The sequence below is a fragment of the Chiloscyllium plagiosum genome, unplaced genomic scaffold (assembly GCF_037043375.1).
Source record: "Chiloscyllium plagiosum isolate Xiang-an unplaced genomic scaffold, Cpla_swu_hap1 HiC_scaffold_42, whole genome shotgun sequence".
Classification (NCBI taxonomy): domain Eukaryota; kingdom Metazoa; phylum Chordata; class Chondrichthyes; order Orectolobiformes; family Hemiscylliidae; genus Chiloscyllium; species Chiloscyllium plagiosum.
The window spans coordinates 741,247-760,595 of record NW_028270180.1 but is presented as its reverse complement, the minus strand read 5'-3'; the positions used below and the strand labels follow the sequence as shown (position 1 = coordinate 760,595).

General features: G+C 41.2%; 1 protein-coding gene across 8 annotated transcripts in view; it reads right to left on the bottom strand.

Moving 5' to 3' along the window:
* tjp1a (tight junction protein 1a) overlaps positions 1-19,349 on the bottom strand; it is a 202,861-nt gene that overhangs the window by 13,167 nt on the left and 170,345 nt on the right. For all 8 annotated transcript variants that reach the window (XM_087982083.1, XM_043680314.2, XM_087982082.1 and 5 more), the window contains 4 exons: positions 16,848-16,948; positions 13,711-13,929; positions 10,281-10,450; positions 1,681-2,140 (listed from right to left, as the gene is read on the bottom strand). In XM_087982083.1, the coding sequence (XP_087838209.1) occupies positions 1,681-2,140; positions 10,281-10,450; positions 13,711-13,929; positions 16,848-16,948 (950 nt within the window). The remainder of the gene's footprint in view (positions 1-1,680; positions 2,141-10,280; positions 10,451-13,710; positions 13,930-16,847; positions 16,949-19,349) is intronic.

The window sequence follows — 19,349 nt, the reverse complement described above, 5'->3', positions numbered from 1 at the left end:
CTATCAATAACATACCAGTTAATGATGACTGACAGATAACTACTGGACAATAGTTATCAGATTATCAAGGTATCGCCTTGATAAATGAACCAGAGACTGACTGTCGCTTATTCAGTTGAGTTGAAATAGGTGTAGTGCGTGTACACGTTCTTTCTATTTGCAAAGGATAGGACCCAGTCTGTTAATACATGTAAGCCCAAATGACAATCTTAAATTGATTGTCAGCATATTTCTTCACATGCTTTGAATTATTTTTTAAATGTTGCCCAATTGCAGAATGACAACTAATGTTTACATTGTGTTGAGAGTTTTGCATGAACAGCGTGATTGGATACAGTCAACACCTTGCTTGTGAAATATGCACACATATCCTTGAATGTGGCAAGGAAAGTTGAAAAAGTGTTTGTAAAGAAAATTGCATCCATTATCAGAGAGATGAAACAAAAGCAAAGAAATTATACTGAACTTTTGTAAAACACTGGCTAGGCCTTATCTGCTATATTCCATCTAATTTTTCCATTGGCTGTGCAAACCTCTGAGATATGTGCATGGCAGCAAATGGAGATGAACACACTTGCAAGAGATAATACAGCCGTGCAACTTCAAGGGAATATTGTTCACCTGGTATCACAGAGAAACCATCAAGGTCCCAAAGGATGAAGGGGATACTTATAAAGGAGCATGGATTAATTAGAAAGACTGAAAATAAGCAATGATTGTCAACATACTATAAAGAGATCTTCAATCATGCATCCTTGACCTAGTAATATCAGATGATCTCCCACATTTATGTGTTTACTTCTGTACGATCCATGTTTTTAACACTGGGGACCCAAGTACAGGACAATAAATTTATTGTATTATTAAATTATGGTTGTCCAAGATGGCAGCAGAGTAGGATGCTCCAGCCAAAGCTCCTTTGCTCAGTCTGTTCCTTTTCTCTTTACATGAGCTTTTTTAAGAACTTAATTTTTTAGACTCACAGGGAGCAGGCCCTGAACCAGAGGGTGTTGTGGGAGGTGTTTGAATAGATAAATTGGAGACATTTTCCATATGAATCAGTTGCTCTGTACCTACAAACCATTAGAAGCTTCAACAAAGATATTGTGACACCATTGGCTTGGCTAGCTGAAAAATGATCATCTCAATGTCAGAATTGGGAAGCAAAGAACATTGAAATAAGTTTCCATTTCTCTCTACCTCTGCCAAGTCTTTTTTTCCCTATTTTTTTGTCCGTGTGTGCACCGGTAAGGAGTAGTTTATAAGGAGGTTAGAGTTTAAGTTAGTTGTGTTACATACCAGTGGTTTAAGTTTCTTGTAGCTTATAATCAAATTACCTATAATAAATAATCATTCTGGTTTCAACAGAAATCTGGTTTGTCCTTTCTATGAACCTTGTTCTGAAAGGTTAAAGTAAAAAAACTTTGACATTTTATATAACTCTGGGAATAGCACGGTTTGATTTATGATGCGCTACCCCAGTGCAATGCAACACAATCCAACCTCACGCTGAGGATCGGCGTTTTAGCAGTTAAACATGTCAAGCATGCTAGCTCATATATGATGCTGGCATGGACACTAAGAGTGATTCCTTTGAGGACTGACTTTAAAAAAATGCAATGGGCACAAACACTCAAAAGCATCCTTTCTTTGCACAAATGTTAATGTCAAGCATCTTACCTTACAGGAATGGCTTTAGGTACTGCGTGGATGTTGTTGGTGTGATATTTAGATCTGTGGTCAGACGGCTTGGGGAATGTGTCAGTGCCACTATCAAAATCTGCAGGATGTGGAGAACTATGCATTTTTGAGGGTGGCTCTGGTTTGGTTTGTATCGGAGGTTCACTAGGTAGGAGGTTGTGATCAAATTTTGGGCTCTCAAACTTGCGCTCAAAAGGCCGTGCGGCACTTGTGTACGGCTTTGGGGTGAATCGATTGTATGCTGCAGCTGTTTGCTTCTGGGTCTGCTCCATTCCATTTACAGGGGCTCTTTCAGAAACAGGAAAACTTTTCTGCGGATAAAAATTTGAATGAACAGTTTCATCTCGAGCAGTAGATCTGAAAGCTTGAGCCTTGCTTGGAGGAGGGAGTTCTGGCTTTGACTGTAGAAGACTGGGCATGTCCCGAGGCATTGAATTCACTGGAAAGTGAGAGGAAAAAACACGAGTTAGTTAACATTTCCTCAGTTCATAAACAAGCATAGAATGATACGGTGCAGGGGGGGGGGGGGGGGGGGGTAAGACAGGGAAGATATATATATACTGAAGAAGATGAGCTTAACCTGAAGATCACCACACCCTAGACAAAGGGCAAGAAGGCAGGACCTTAATAAAAACAAACTTCATGTGGTGCAGGAATCGAACCCACATTGTTGGCAGCACTATATACTGTAAAAAACTGCTGTCCAGCTAACTGACCTCACAGCACAATTAAGCAACAAGTGGTGGGGGCTCCCCAAATGTCTCCATTCTCAATGATGGGGAAGCTCTGCATATGAGTGCAAATGCCAAGGCTGAAACATTTTGCAACAATCTTAACTCAAAGTTGGCAAGTGGCTGATCCATCTCCGCCTTCTCCTGAGGTACACAACATTACAGATGCCAGTGATCATCCAGTTCAATTCACTCCATGTGAGGTCACGAAGGGGCTGAAGGCACTGGATACTAAAAGGACCACTGGCCCCAACAACTTTCCAATAATGGCACTGAAGATGTGTTTCAGAACTCATTCTTAGCCAACATGTTCAAGGATAGTTACAACATTAGAATATCCAGCAATCTGGAAACTTGTCTCGGTTATATCTTGCCCACAATAAGCAGATCAAAACCAACTTGGCCAATTACCACCTAAGTCTACTCTATCAACAGTCAAGTGACTGAATATGTCATCAACAGTGCCATCAAGCAGTACTTAGTCAAGAAGAAGTAACACTGATGTCAGGGTTCTGCCAGGACTATTCAGCTTTTGACCTCATTGCAGTTTGGTCCAGGCATTTACAAGTGTATTGAACTCGAGAGAAAGTGATGATATTGATCTTGATATTAAGGCCATCAACTTATCTGAGTATGGTATTAAAAGATCTCAACATAACTGCAGTCAATGGGAATGGAGGGCGGAGCTATCCACTGGTTACAATCATAATGAGCACAAAGGAAGGTGATTGTGGTTGTTGGAGATCAATCACCTCAGCCACAGGACATCATTCTTCCTGAGTAGTACCATTAGCCCAACAATCTTCAATTGCTTTCCCTCCACCATTAGGCCAAAGATGGAGATATTTCCTAATGATTGTAAAATACTCAACACCATTCTCGACTCCAGATACGTAAGCAGTCCAAGTCCAAATTAAGCAAGACTTGAGACAATATCCAGGCTGGGGCTGCTAAGTAGTAGATAACGGCATACAAACACAATGCAATGACAATATCCAATAAGAGAAAATCCAACAATTGGCTCTTGTTAATTAAAGGTGTTACCATTGCTGAATTCCCCCACTAATATCATTCTTTTGGTGGTTGTGGTGGAATTGTGTGTGTGTCGTGGGGGGGGGGGGGGGGGGGCGGATTTCTTTTACAAAGAATACACCTCCATCATATGGATGATTCAATTCAGGAGTGCTATGGAATATTCTCTGTTTGTATTAATAAGTATAAGTCTCAACAACACTCAAGAAACTGGACACCATTCAGCACAAATTGGCACCACACCAAACACCTTCAACATTCATTCTCTCCACAACACTGACATGCAGTGGCAGCAGTGTGCACCATGTGCAAGACACAGTGTATAAACACACCAATGCTCCTTTGTCAGTGCCTTCCAAACCAATGACTCCTATCCCTTAGAAGAGCAAAAGGAGCAGTTACAAGGGAAGGTCACTACCTGTAAGTAAGTTCGCCTCCAATCCATACAACACCCTGACTTGAATCTATGTCACTGTTCCTTCACTGTGGCTGGATCAAAAACCTGGAATTCTCAAGCAGTGTTCTAGGAGTACCTACATACATGGACTATAATAGTTCAGGAAGGCAGCTCAACATCGAAATAATCTGTGCAATTCTGATCTCCCCCCTATTGGAAGGATGTTGAGAGACTAGAAAGGTTTCAGAAAAGATTTACAAGGATGTTGCCAGAATTGGAGGATTTGAGCTATTGGGAGAGGCTGAATAGTCTGAGGCTGTTTTCCCTGCAATGTTGGAGGTTGAGGTGACCTTAGAGATGTATAAAATTATGAGGGACATAGACAGGTCTTTTCCCTGAGGTGGGGGAGTCTAGAACAAGAGGGCATAGGTTTATACTGGAAGGGGAAAAATTTAAAAGGGATCTAAGGGGTAACGTTCTCACACAGAGGGTGGTGCTTGAATGGAATGGTGGAACCGGGTACATTTAAAAGGCATCTGAATGGGTATATAAATAGGAAGGGTTGAGAGAGATATGGACCAATTGCTGGCAAATGGGACTAGGTTAGGCTAGGATATCTGGTTGGCATGTACGAGTTGGATCAAAGGGTCTGTTTCTGTGCTGTACATCTCTATGACTCTACGACCTGTTTATGGGTAATAAATGCCGGCCTAACCAGTGATGCCAACATCTTTCGAAATGAATTTTCAAAACGCCTGATCCTAACTGCATTGAAAGTCTAAACCTATTACTTTCTGTTGATTTGTAGCCAAATTAAGTCAATACACTCAGCAGGAAGCACGTCATTACCCTTCAATGAGAGTAATTTATCCATTAGGAAGCTTTTATTTACTATCGATAAAATGCATTTTAAGGACTATTGTTGAGGTTTTTGGATTTGCACTCATTAGGTCAAAATGGCAAGAACACCAGATCTCAAAGTGATCAACAGTTTGCATGAGAAGACATTACTAATTGATTGACTAGGGTATTATCATGGAGAATGCAAAGAATTGCAGTCCCCAAACTTTCATTAACTTGAAAAATGCAAAGTACATGGACATGTTCTTCCTGCTTGCAAAGAGCAGAGCCCTGCGAGTAACTTCTAGCATGAGTCAGTGAGCCAAGACGAGATTAACTGATAACCTTACATTATTTGTCAGCATAATTCTTAGTTCAAGCAGGATGTACTGCAAATGTTGTCTAATCATGGAATCATATCCAATGAGCGACACAATGCTCAAAATTTTGCAAGTACAGCCTGGTTTAGAAGTAATTATTCTGATGCATAATCATGAAGACATGCACTGTTTCAAATGATCCACAAAGGGACATAGTTTTAGGGAAAGGGGCCAGGAGATTCAGAAGGGATTTGAGAAAAGAGATGTTTTCACTCTGTGGTGGAATCTCCAATGCCATACCGGGGAAAACAGAGGAAGCCAGAAACCACACAACCTTTAAAAAATATTTAGATGAGCACTTGAAATATCATAACATTCAAGGATATGGGTCAGTGCAGGGAATTCGGAGTAGTGCATCTTTAGTGGTAGTTGCTTTGGTGATGACTTGACGGGCTGAAGGGCCTCTTTGTGCTGTACGACCCAATGACTGAACACCCAGATGTATTGCTTACATATCTGGCATCACACTTCAATGCAATTCATCTCTCACCTTAGTCATTTTGTGGGAGGCAGAGCATGTTTTTGGATGACAGCATTCCATTAGTGGAGAATGCCACTCATATTGCTATTGCATAGCAGTATTATGTAAACAGCTAGCTTCACCTGTAGCCCATTTTGATTTTGAGACACCTCATCGTTATAAGGTAATCTGAGGTAGACTGGGCACTTTTCAGGACCATAAGTGACAGCCTTAGACCCATCCATTCGTTTGTGAGCTGCGAGCAATGATCTAATTGACATGGTCATTATTCCGCAAGTTAGTTCTGATCTGTCCTATTTCAACATATAGCCTGCACAATCAGCAATAGCAATAGGGATCAAAAATTCTTTCCTCCAAGTCTTTAATACTTATTGCAAACAATTCATTCTCAGCACCAATCCCTTTGGAACAGGGGAATGGGAACCAGAGGTGTAGTTGCAGTGCACAGGAGGATGAGAGTAGGAAGGACAGGGACAGGATTTCAGGGTCACAGGAATGTGCTGGCAGACAGCAAAGTGGTTTGAAGTGTGTATACTTCAACACCAGAAGTATCCGAAATAAGGTAGGTGAGCTTGCAGCATGGATAGGTACCTGGGACTTCGATCTTGTGGCCATTTTGGAGACGTGGATAGAGCAGGGTGAGGATTGGATGTTGCAGGTTCCAGGGTTTAGATCTTTCATTAAAAACAGGCAAGGCGGTAAAAGAGGAGGCGTGGCCTTGTTAGTCAAAGATAGTATAACGGTGGCTGAGAGAATTTTTGTGAGGACTACTGAAGTAATGTGGGCTGAGGTTAGAAACAGGAGAGGAGAGGTCACACTGCTTGTAATTTTTTGTAGGCCTTCGCAGAGTTCCAAGGAGGTGGAAGAGAGGATTAGCAAAATTATTCTGAGTAGGAGTGAAAGGAACAGGGTGGTCATTATGGGGGACTTTAACTTCCCCAACATTGACTGGAAATGTTATAGATCTAGTACGTCGGATGGATCAGTTTTGTCCAACGTGTACAGGAGGGTTTCCTGACACAGTATGTTGAAGGGCCGACAAGAAGGGAGGCCACACTGGATCTGGTGCTTGGTAATGAACCAGGCCAGGTGTTTGATTTAGTTGTAGGTGGGCACTTTGGAGAGAGTGACCATAATTCAGTTACGTTTAGTTTAGCGATGGAAAGGGATAGGTACATGCCACAGGTCAAGAGTTATCGATGGGGCAAGGACAATTATAATGCAATTAGGATGCATAGAATGGGGTAGCAAAATGCAGGGGATGCAGACAAGCGAAATGTGGAGCTGGTTTAAGGAATAGATATTGTGTGTCCTTGATAGGTATGTCCCTGTCAGACAGGGAGGAAGTGATAAGGTAAGGGAACCATGGTTTACCACAGAAATTGCATCTCTTGTTATGAAGAAGAAGGAGGCTTATGTGTTGATGAGGCAAGATGGTACAGATCAGCTAGGAAGGATTTAAAGAGAGAGCTAAGAGCAAAGAGAGGACACAAGCAGTCTTTAGCAAATAGAATAAAGGAATACCCTAAAGCTTTCTATAGGTACGTGAGGAACAAAAGGATGATTAGGGTAGGAATAGGGCCAGCCAAAGACAGAAGTGGGAAGTTGAGTGTGGACCCTGTAGAGATCGGAGAGGTGCTAAATGAACATTTCTCATCTGTGTTCACTCAGGAAAAGGAGAATATTGTGGAGGAGAAGAATGAGGAACTAGACATTAGACTAGAAAGGATCGAGGTTAGTTACGCACAGGTGTTATCAATTCTAGGAGTGAAAGTAGACAAGTCCCCTAGGCTGGATGGGATTTATCCGAGAATTCTCTGGGAAGCTAGGAAGAAGATAACAGAGCTGTTGGCTTTGATATTTGAATCGTCACTGTCTACAGGTTTAGTACCTGAGGATTGGAAGATTGCAAATGTTGTGTCATTGTTCAAGAAGGGCAGCAGAGATGACCCAGGTGATTATAGACCAGTGAGCCTTACTTCTGTTATAGGAAAGGTTTTGGAAAGGATTATAAGAGATAAGATTTATAATCATCTCGCAAGCAACAATTTGATTTCAGATAGTCAACATGGTTTTGTCAAGGGCAAGTTTTGTCTCACAAACCTCGTTGAGTTTTTTGAGAAGGTCACCAAGCATGTAGATGAGGGTAGGACAGTTGACATGGTATACATGGACTTCAGTAAAACCTTTGATAAGGTTCCACATGGTAGGCTGATGGAGAAAATGCAGAGGCATGGAATTGAGGGTGATTTAGCAGTGTGGATTAGAAACTGGCTTTCTGGAAGAAGGCAGCGAGTGGTGGTTGATGGAAAATATTCAGTCTGGAGTCCAATTACTCGTGGTGTGCCACAAGGATGTGTTTTGGGACCACTGCTGTTTGTCATTTTTATAAATGACTTAGATGCAGGCATAGGTGGATAGATTAGTAAATTTGTAGATGACACTAAAGTCGGTGGAGTGGTGGACAGTATGGAAGAATGTTACAGGTTGCAGGAGGACTTGGATAAACTGCAGAATTGGGCTGAGAGGTGACAAATGGAGTTCAATGCAGCTAAATGTGAGGTGATGCACTTTGGGAAGAATAACAGGATGGCAGAGTACTGGGTCAATGGAAAGATTCTTGGTAGTGTGGATGTGTAGAGGGATCTTGGAATTCATGTGCATAGATCCCTGAAAGTTGCCACCCAGGTGGATAATGCTGTGAAGCAGGCATATGATCCGCAATATCATGCTGCAACTATACAAAACGCTGGTGCGGCAACACTTGGAATATTGTGTACAGTTCTAGTCACCCCATTACAGGAAGGATGTGGAAGCATTGGAAAGGGTGCAGAGGAGATTTACCAGGATGTTGCCTGGTCTGGAGGTAGGGTCTTATGAGGAAAGGCTAAGAGACTTGGGTCTGTTCTCATTGGAAAGAAGGCAGCTAAGGGGGGATTTGATAGAGACATACAAGATAATCAGAGGATTAGATAGGGTAGACAGTGAAAGACTTTTTCCTAGGATGATGACGTCAGCTTGTACGAGAGGGCATAATTACAAATTGAGGGGTGACAGATTTAAGACTGATGTCAGAGGAAAGTTCTTTACGCAGAGAGTGGTAAGGGCGTGGAATGCCCTACCTGCTAATGTAGTCAACTCAGCCACATTTGGGAGATTTAAAACAATCCTTAGATAAGCACATGGATGATTTTGGAATAGTGATGGGGACAAGCTGAGAAGAGTCCACAGGTCGGCGCAACATCGAAGTCCGAAGGGCCTGTTCTGTGCTGCACTGTTCTATGTTCTAATCCCACTTGTTATGCATTGTCAACCTAATGAACCCCCTTATCCCCACTCAGTGTTTCCTGCCTATCAGCCAATTCTCTATTTACACCAATATTACTACCTCCAACACATGGGGTAGTATGACCTGGACATCTAAATACAACACACCTACTGGTTCCCCTCTATCCACTCTGATTGAGACTTCCTTGTTAAACTATAATAGTGAGACATGATTTACCTTTCATGAAGCTATACTGATACTGCCTGATTAGATTATGATTTTCTAAATGTTCTACTACTTCCTAAATAATTGATTTCACACCTTTTCCAAAAAAAAGCTGTTAGGCTAATTTGTCTACTGTTCTCCACTTTTTGAGTTCCTCGCTGTTTGAGTATGGGTGTCAGATTAGCAGCTTCCTAATCCTCCATTTGTTCGCCAGGATCCAAATATTTTTTGTAAAATTACACTCAGGGCCTCCACCATCTCTATGGCTACCTCTTTTAGGATCCTACTTACAAGCCAACAGGGTCAGAGGCCTTTTCTCCCTTTAGCCTCATTAGTCTGTTTAATACTTATTCTCTAATGCTAGTGATGGTAGTTAGTGTCATCATATTCATTAGTTAAACCATTGAGAGAAAATAAAACAGTTGGAGTGTTTAAACATCTGTTTCATTGTTACTGGTCAAACATTGACAAGACTCCATTGGAAAGAGTACACACTATTTCATTAATGTAAAATGATTTTGTATTCAAAAGAATTTCTAATCAGACCCTGAGATTCACATAAATATGCATATTTCATTAACAGGCACAATGTTATATATTCTTCTGTACACCGTTATTGTGGCTCAGACAGTCATGCAGCCCCACTTCATCAGTTGATGCCCAAAATTCAGAGTATCACTTCAGTGCTGCACTGCAGGAGGCAGATTCATTCTGAAAGAAATTAAAGTGAGGCCCCTTCTGCATGCTCAAAAGTTCCACGGCATCAATCAGAGAGATACAGGGAGGTTTTCCTCATGGTTTTAACCAATTACACTTCTCAAAACAGGTTAATTGGTCACTTAAGTCGGTGCTATTTACCAGACTTTGTCGTGCAAGGTGCTGATCTTGCATACACAATAATGATCACCTTCATAACATATTAAAGGTTGCAAAATGATTTGGGATATCTAAAGGAACTCTTGAGTCATGTTACACATGGAGTTTGACTTTCTTCCTATACTGTTACATTTTACAAACAAACCATTTCTTGCAATGACACAAACCGTGGTTTCAATGTGGCAGCGTGGTAGTTTACATTGGGGTACAATGAACACTGCAGATGCGTGCTGTGTTTCAAAACTTATAAACAGATTCACTCACCAACAGATGGGCAGCTATTTCTTCTATAGGTATCTTAAAGCAGACCAAATGCATTCAGAATAAATGTGGAGGGTAAGTACATTACCTTCAGGTGGAGAAAGCTTGGGATGCACTGGCAGTGACACTGAAGAGTTCAAACTAGATGGTGGTGGTGGCCCGTACCGTGACTGAAGGCCGGGCAATTGTGATACAGAGTCATATTTCTTCTCATTGATGCTAGATTTGATAACATGATCGAAGTTTGTTTGTGTACTCCTGTAAACAATTTTATAATTCTTAGTAAAGCATACTTCTACATTTACTTCTTTGTAACTGCAAGCAGAAACAATAAAAAAAGGTGTTAACATCACAAACACATTAATATCCAAATCTAGCAAAATGGTGCACTTAAGATCTTATAGAGTATCAAGAGATTCCAGGGTTACAGGAAAAAGCAAGAGAATGGAGTTGAGAACCTTGGCCATGATTGAATGGTGGAACAGACTCAATGGGCTGAATGGCCGAATTTCTGCTCCTATGTCTTATGGTCACCGACTCATGACTGCAGTACAATTCTCAATTCCTCTAGTACAGAGGACTTACTTAACAATGGGATGTTTCAGAACTACAAAAGCTGATCAGGAACAATTTGAAAATTATTACTTCTTACCCAATATGAGCCTATATCTTTTCTATAGAGATTCAACTTCATATTGGTGAGAATTTCAAAGGACATTTGGGAAAATGATGTAATCTGGCTGCACATTAAAATTCATTCCTTCAAGTGCAATGTTGCGAATCAATTGCACAAAATCAGTCTTTTAGTAAATTGTGTTATTTGAAACAGGCAACTGCTATCTTGCACAGATGGAATAAACTACCTTCAATTAGCTAGTCATTAATTTGGAATGGTAATATATTTCCATGTCAGGATAGTGAGTGGCTTAGAGAGTAAACTTCTCCCCAATATCTGAGGAGTTGCAAATGTGTTGAATATTATGCAATCATCAGCAAACATCCCCACTTCTGACATTATGGAGGCAAGGTCATTGATGAATACATAAAATATTTTTAATCTGTTATACCGGTAGCTCTCCTATAACCTCAGTTGCGTTCCAGCAGAACATCGCTTAATAGAAATAACTGGGACTATGGGAAAGTGGAGTTAGGGGCAGACCAGCAAAAACCCAAGCCTGATCGGCTCAGGCTTGGAGGGCCAAAGGGCCTGTTCCTGGGCTGTAAATTTTCTTTGTTTTTTTTGTAGTCACGATTGCTCAAAAATCACCCAAAAGCCTAACACAAAGCATAGCATAGCCTGAATGAAGGTTGAAATCATATTAATAAAACACATGTTAACTTAACACAGCACATTTAAAAAACGTATGAAAGCTGCTCTCTGTACAATACTTCTCACAGAAAACTGCTTTGTCGGCATATGGCGCAATGACTGGTGCTGACATCGTGCAAGCACAGAACAGCGCAGAGACTTTGGTGTGGATATCGGTGCACACACAGAATGAAGCACACAAACTGATCCCCACTGAAATCACACTATTGCGGAGTTAAGCATTCTCGAAAATACTGTTCCTAATTGTTCTGCAATGTTATAGCCAAACCGCACTGCTGAAACGCAAGTTACCCCAGAACTACCTGTACCTCAGACAATTGCAATGACAAAGGGCAAAAACTTCATGAGCCAAATCAAAGTCCACTAAGCAGTGCACAATATTAGTGTGGACTACTCTATCGACAAGCATTCCCCAGAAGAATACATACTTCACTTAAGCTCCATCCTCCAGGATACAGGATTTACTGCAAACCCACTTGTCAGAAAACAATCCACCGTCAGCCCCCTACCAAGAGCATAATGTTCAATCTAAGCACATTCCTCACCAGAGCTGACAATCAGTGTGCTGGAACAAATGCCACAAATATAGGTAGGAATGTAAGCTGTAAAGAGACAAAAGCAGGCTACAAAGGGACACGGATAGACTCAGTGAGTAAGCAAAGCTTTGATAATTAGAGTACAAAGTGAGAAAATGTGAAATTTTCTACTTTGGCAGGAAGAACAATTATCTAAATGATGAGAGATTGCAGAGCTCTGAGATGCAGAGGTATCTGCATTCAAATACATCAATGACAAAAGTTTAGCTTGCAGACATAGGTAATTAGGAAAGGCAGTAGAGTGGCATTTAGCATAAGGGGAACTGAATACAAAAGAAGTGAAGCTATACTTCAGTTATACAGGGCACAGGTGAGACAGCATCTGAAATGCTGTGCACAGTATTGGTCATCTTATTTACGGTAGGATGAAAATGCTCTGAAGGTATTTCACTAAAAGTTTAATTTCCAGATAAATATCTGGAGTTTGGATGGGGGTGGTTGTCTCATGAGGAAAAGTTAGATAGGCTCAACTTCCAACTGCTGGAGTTCAAAAGATTAACAGGTGGCTTGATGGAAGTGGAAAAGATCTGAGGGGTCTTGGCATGGTGCATATGAAGGGGACGTTTGTTCTTATGGAAGGAGTTACAATTAGGGGCCACTGTTTAAAAATCAGAAGTGCCCATTTAAAACAGACGAGGCAATTTCTTTTCTCTCTGAGTTGAGAATATCTTTGCAACTCTCTTCTTGAAAAAGTCGTAGCAAGAGTCCTTGAATATTGAAATAGATAGATTTTCATCAAGTAGTAGAAAGAGGTAGGTTGGGTCATACATTTGAGGTTACAATCAGATCAGTCATGATCTTACTGAAGGGCAGAGCAGGCTAAAGCAGCTGGATGACCTACTCCTAATCTTATGTTTGAGTGTATAAGATTCTAGATGCCAATGACATCAAGATATACAAGGTGAATGATTAAACGTGATCTGTTTCAATAACAGAGAAGGCTTGGAGGACCAAACGGTTGCCTCAGTCTCCTATTTCCTACGCACACATAGCTGAGATAATCTGCAAAAGTAAACCAAAAGTAACAGAAATATTGTTTTAATCCAAAATAGATAGCACTCACCCGAGTCCCTCTTTTGCTGTGTTCCCATTCCGATTATTTCTCTGCCTATCCGCCTCTTCCCTCACCATCCCATTCCCTTCTCTTCCTCCACCCATTCTATTCCGCCCCTCTTCCCTCCCTCTCCACTTCACAGCCTACTCTTTTCTCCACCTCATCCCATCCTCCATACTCCTGGCCCTTCCTCGCCCATCCCATGCTGTTGTCCTTCACTCCTTTCCTCCACCACCCAGTCTGCCTCTTCACACCCCTCCCCTTCCTTCTGCCCCACCCCATCCACAGGGATAAAACCTTTCCCAGAGCAGCTAAACTGACAATGAGACAGCACAGATGAACAGAGATAGCTGTGGAATGAAAAGGGGCAGGAGCATTAACTACTCTGTATCTTTGAATCAGTCACATAGATCTAAGTACATTAACTGTAATCTTAATCTCATGATGGCTAGATACATTCTCACAACTGCATCACATAAAATGAAACCCAAAAAAAACTTGAAAAAGTGTAAACTTCTTCTCGTCAGCCAGCACTCACCTGGGTAAGTATCCAGTGTAGTTAGACTGAAGTACAGGTTCTGATGATTTCACAGATTCAGGATGGCTGTTGGCAGGAAGCTGAGTTGCTGGCTTTTGTTCCAAGTTTCTGCGGCCAAAATAAGACAACTGCTTCCTATAATCTTCCTCATCTTCGTCTGCGCTGTAATGATTTATTCGTGGAGCTTCTTCTGGAAGTTTCATCTGTGTTTCAGGACCTCTGCAAGTACAGACATTCAGCTACTTTATGAAAACACTACAGCCTTAACACTACAATAGAGTTCACCAATCACACTGAAAAGATTTTTCCTATTTATATGAATTCTGTTCTGCACTAAATTTCATCTGCCACCTAAACACGAGCCTATATTCGTTTGAAGTTCTATACCTGCCTCTCAGTTCACAATTCAGTTAAGTTTTTTATTATGCTCAAATTTTGCACATTTTACTGAACTGTGTTACAGGAATCTCAACATCCTGAAGAAATGTACCATAAACTATCCACTGCTCAAAGAAAAATCCATTAACTAAATTATTTCTTGTCATTCAGTTCATGTCATATTGCTAAAGTCCCTTTCATTCCATGAGTTCCAAGTTTGTTGTCAAAAGTCAGTGTGTGGCACTGTATTAACAGCCTTCCCAAAATCCACATACACTATATCAACAGCACTGCCCTCATCAAACCTTTATTATCTCATCAAAAATCTCCAACCTAGATAAGCATGGTGCACCCTCAAAGTGTGTGCTGGTTTGCCTTAAGGTAACACTGTAATCCAGCTGTCTCCTGTATTAATTTTATCCTGAATTATTGTTTCCAGAAGATTCCTCATTATCATTATCTTTACATCTTGGGGCAGCACGGTGGCTCAGTGGTTGCCTCACAGCTTCAGGGACCCAGGTAAAATTCCTACCTCGAGCAACTGACTGTCTGCGTGGATTTCCTCTGGGTGCTCCGGTTTCCTCCCACAATCCAAAGATCTGCAGATTAGGTAAACTGGCCATGCTAAACTACCCATTGCATTTAGGAATATATGTTGGTTAGGTGCATTAGTCAGGGATAAGTGTAGAGTAATGGGGAATGGGTTTGGGTGGGATAATCTTTGGAGAGTCGGTATGGACTTGTTAGGCTGAAGGGCCTGTTTCCACACTGTAGGGATTCTCTCTCTTTTTGAGCAAAGATGTTACATTTGCAATTGTCCACTTTGGCACCATCCAAGTGCAAATATTTTTAATCAACATGTTCAGAGTATTATTACATACCTCTGCAGCAATTTGACATGAAACTAATTCAGAGGTAGAGGTACTGTGCCACAAGCCCACGACCTAAGTGTAAAGACAACTGAAAAACTACGACCAGTGCCTCCGCAATTTACATTGTCCTTTCCCTCAGCATCCTTCAATGCATTGCATGTGGTCCAGGTGCCTTATCAACTTATAATTCAGATTTTGTCAGTATTTAAACAGCGCAGGAGGTGGCCACTTGGCCACGGCATCTGCAACAACTCCACAATGAACACTAACTTGGTGCCCTTCCCTATATTCTTGTACATTGCCCTCTAGAATGCCTCAAATGACTCTGCCTCCACCACACTTTCAGGCAATGCATTTCAGACTTCAACCACATTTGAAAACATTCTTTTCCTCTCATTTATATTTGCGAATCACTTCATATCTGCATCCTCTCTTCCTTTCATTTAAAAAAAGGTTTGAATAGCTTCTCCCTATATACTCTGTCCATACCTTTATGATTTTTGAAAACTTCTCTCAGATTTTTTCTTAGCATTTTGTCTTTCCAAGATCAATTTCATTCTCTCCGATCTATCTCGCAACTGAAGTCTCTCAGTCTGGGAACCATTTATGTAATTTGTTTTCCCCCAGTATTCTCCAATGTGTTCATATGCTTCCTTCAGTGTGATGCCCAGAACTGTACATAATGCCACAGACATAATCTTACAAGTGCCAATCTTCTGTCTCATCAATGTTAACCTTTTCAAGTGACTGAATTACCTCCTCTTTCACCATGATCTAAGCATCATCATTTTTTTTTATTTGCAGATCCATAAGCAGAAAATTAATTTAACACCTCATTCCCCCAATTTCCAAGTGCAAATACATCCTTTTTGATCCCAAATCAGCCACACTCCTCTTTTACCAGTCTTTTATTAAAATAATCTTTGGGATTCCCTTTTAGGTTAGCTGCCAGTCTCTTCTCTTACTTTCTTTTCACTTTTTTTCTTTGTTTTTTTGAATTCCCTCAAAATTTCACTTTCAATCTGGGTCTTAGCTGCATTAGCCACCTGAAATATATCATAGGCACAATTTTTCTTCTTCATCTTAATCCCATTTCTCACCAACCAGTGAACTCTAATATCTTTCCCCTTCATGGCAACATACCTGCACTGAACACATTTCTCAGGCATTCCACTGTTCAGTGTTGGTTTGCCCACTAACCTTTGAATCCATCTTATCCCCACTGAAATTGTTTTTTTCCCCAGTAACTTATTTATTCTTACTCTGCATTTTATCTTGCCCTTTTCTGTACTCAATCTAAACCTTGATACATTGAGCAATGTTCTCTAAGTTTTTCCCTACTGAGACTTGGCCTACCTGTTTTGCAAGGATCAGGTTAGCAGTATCTCCTTTCTCATTGCTGGAGAATATTTACCTGAACCCAATCTAGGACCTCCCTGCTCCTCTCTGCCCTTCACATTACTGCTACCCTGGTTTACGCTTGGATGAATAAAGTCCCATTTTATAACCACACTATAATTCTCGTGTCCCTCAAGAATATCCTTGTAAAGTTATTCTTCTACATATTTCCCTTACTTGGTAGTCTGAAACCATGCCAAGCAATGTCATTTCACCTGTTTTGCTTCTTCATTCTTGCTAAATTACAAATTTTTATACTTAAATCAACATCATAACAAAAATTATCTGGTCATTATAACATAGTTGGCCATGGGAACTTGTTGCATGCAAATTTGCTGCTGTGTTTCCAACATGACAACAGTAGCTGTATTTCTAAAGTACTTAATTGGCTGTACATATATTAATACAAGTCCTGCAAGTCTTTTTTTTCTTTCATCAAGATGCAACAAAGTTCTTTCACCAACCAGATGTCAAATATAACAGCTGCACCTGTATAAGTGCGGAGGTGTCTCCTGTTCTGGTGTTGACTGAATAATTGACTTGGAAGGAGCGACCGGAACTAACACAGGTTTAGGAGCTACTTCAGGTGGCTGTAATAAGAAAACACACAATTTGAAATTGAGCATTTCTGGAACCAAGTTCTATACATAGGTTTAAAACTGTGCCCAAAGTCAAGCTACAGCCAAAGATCTTTTAAAAAGAACCTTATAATGAGAGATATTTCAGAAGCTGCTAATAATCAACTGTTCTACAAGGAAACGGAGGATTTCTGCCAAAAGTTTGGATTGGCTAACGTTTTCTTCTTCGGAACAGAATTAGTTCAGGAAGATTAAGTAATGTGGGTGGCATGGTGGCACAGTGGTTAGCACTGCTGCCTCACAGCGCCAGAGACCTGGGTTCAATTCCCGACTCAGGCGACTGACTGTGTGGAGTTTGCACATTCTCCCCGTGTCTGCGTGGGTTTCCTCCGGTTTCTTCCCACAGTCACAAAGATGTGCGGGTCAGGTGAATTGGCCATGCTAAATTGCCCGTAGTGTTAGGTTAAAGGGGTAAATGTAGGGGTATGGGTGGGTTGCGCTTCGGGGGGTCAGTGTGGACTTGTTGGGCCGAAGGGTCTGTTTCCACACTGTAAGTAATCTAATTTAATCTAATCTAATGAAGTGTATCAGAAATGTGGTTTTTGCTTTGTGCAGTTTGTACTGTCAGGCAACATCCTAACAAAGTAGAAAATATTTAGAAAACGGAGTCTTCTAAAAGTGTCCTATGTCTGCCTGTTCTAAAATCTAAGTCACGTTCAGCTCTGCTTAGCACTGGTGATAGGGTCTGTTGCAACAGTTTCAGTTGGTGACTCAAAAATTAGGATGCTGCAAAAGAGCAGTTTCAGGGTCAATAGTTAGCTTGGGAAGACAAAAGAGAAGCAAACTCTATGTTAGATGAATGCAATTAGTGGTGCTGCTGAGGGCAACTGAACTACACAAGTTGCATAGTTCATAGAATCCCTACAATGTGGAAACAGGCCATTCAGCCCAACAAGTCCACACCAACTCTCCCAACCAGACTCACCCCCTACTTTATCCCTGTAACTCTGCATTTCCCATGCCTAATCACCTAATTTGCACATCCCTGAACACTATTGGCTATTTAGCATGGCCAATCCACCCTAACCTGCACATCTTTGGACTTTGAGAGAAAACTGGAGCACCTGGAGGAAACCCAGGCAGACACAGGGAGAAAATGCAAATTCCACACAGATAGTCACTGAAGGCTGGAATTGAACCTGGGTCCCTGGCATTGTGACGCAGCAGTGCTAACTACTGAGCCATCATGCCTGGGGCTCAGGTAAGTCCTAGAGCAGCTGAATGACTTTGTGGGGAGGGCTCAGAGGTATTAGGTGGCATGATGGGATCAAAATGAGAATAGTTCAGTCAGTAGAGAGTGGGGATTGAGAGTCCACGAGCAATATTTGACCTGTGCAACAGAGCTCAAATAAAATCCAAAGGAGTGACTATCTTTGTGAAACTCATTGTGAAAAGTTGGAGAGTTGGGCTGACATGCAGATTCCAATAATTCAAAGGAACACAGTTCCAGGAAAACAAGGTGAGCAATCAGAACATGAGCAATTGTTGAGGAAGTCCACGATAGAGAAACGGCTTCAAAATCTGCAAGGCAGGGCAGGGCATTAGAAGAAAAGAAGCTTAACTGCCTTGGAGATTATTTGATGTATTCTGAGGGGTGCTTGGCATTCGTTTGTTATCCATATTTGCCTCACTAATTTTGGGATATTAGAATACAAATCATATCTATATTAGTACATACAAATATTTCCTTTCAATAACCTCTTGACTAGATTTTACTGGTATTTATAATAAACTAGTTATTCTTTGTTGAAGGAAATCTGGCTGAATTGACCATGACACCCTGGCGAAATTTAAAATTTCTGACTCGTAGTAGATTGAGACCAAAAAGGAGCTGGTGCACTTCAACCTTAGTTGTACTAGCAACCTAAACAATGGTAGAAAGGATCCACTTCCATTAACAGAGATAACAACCAGGGAGCATAGATGTAAAGCCATTGGTGGGAGGTTGAGATGGAAGTTGAGAAAGAAATGTCACTTAGGAGGTAGTGGGCGTCTGTAATTTACTACCTGAAAGGATGATAGAAGCACCCTAAACACACTTGCAAATGCACTTGAAATACTGTGACCTACAGATCAAGTCCTGGAAGACAGAAAAGCACATGCAATCTAATCCTGTCAGCGAAGACACAGTGGAGAGACAGTCTCATTCTGAGATAGATTTTACCATGAAGTGCAGCAGCAATGCCTATGGCCCACAGAAATGCAGCTATTGTGCGATTATACACAGCGCCAGAGACCTGGGTTCAATTCCCTCCTCAGGCAACTGTGTGGAGTTTGCACATTCTCCCCGTGTCTGTGTGGGTTTCCTCCAGGTGCTCCGGTTTCCTCCCACAGTCCAAAAATGTGCAGAATT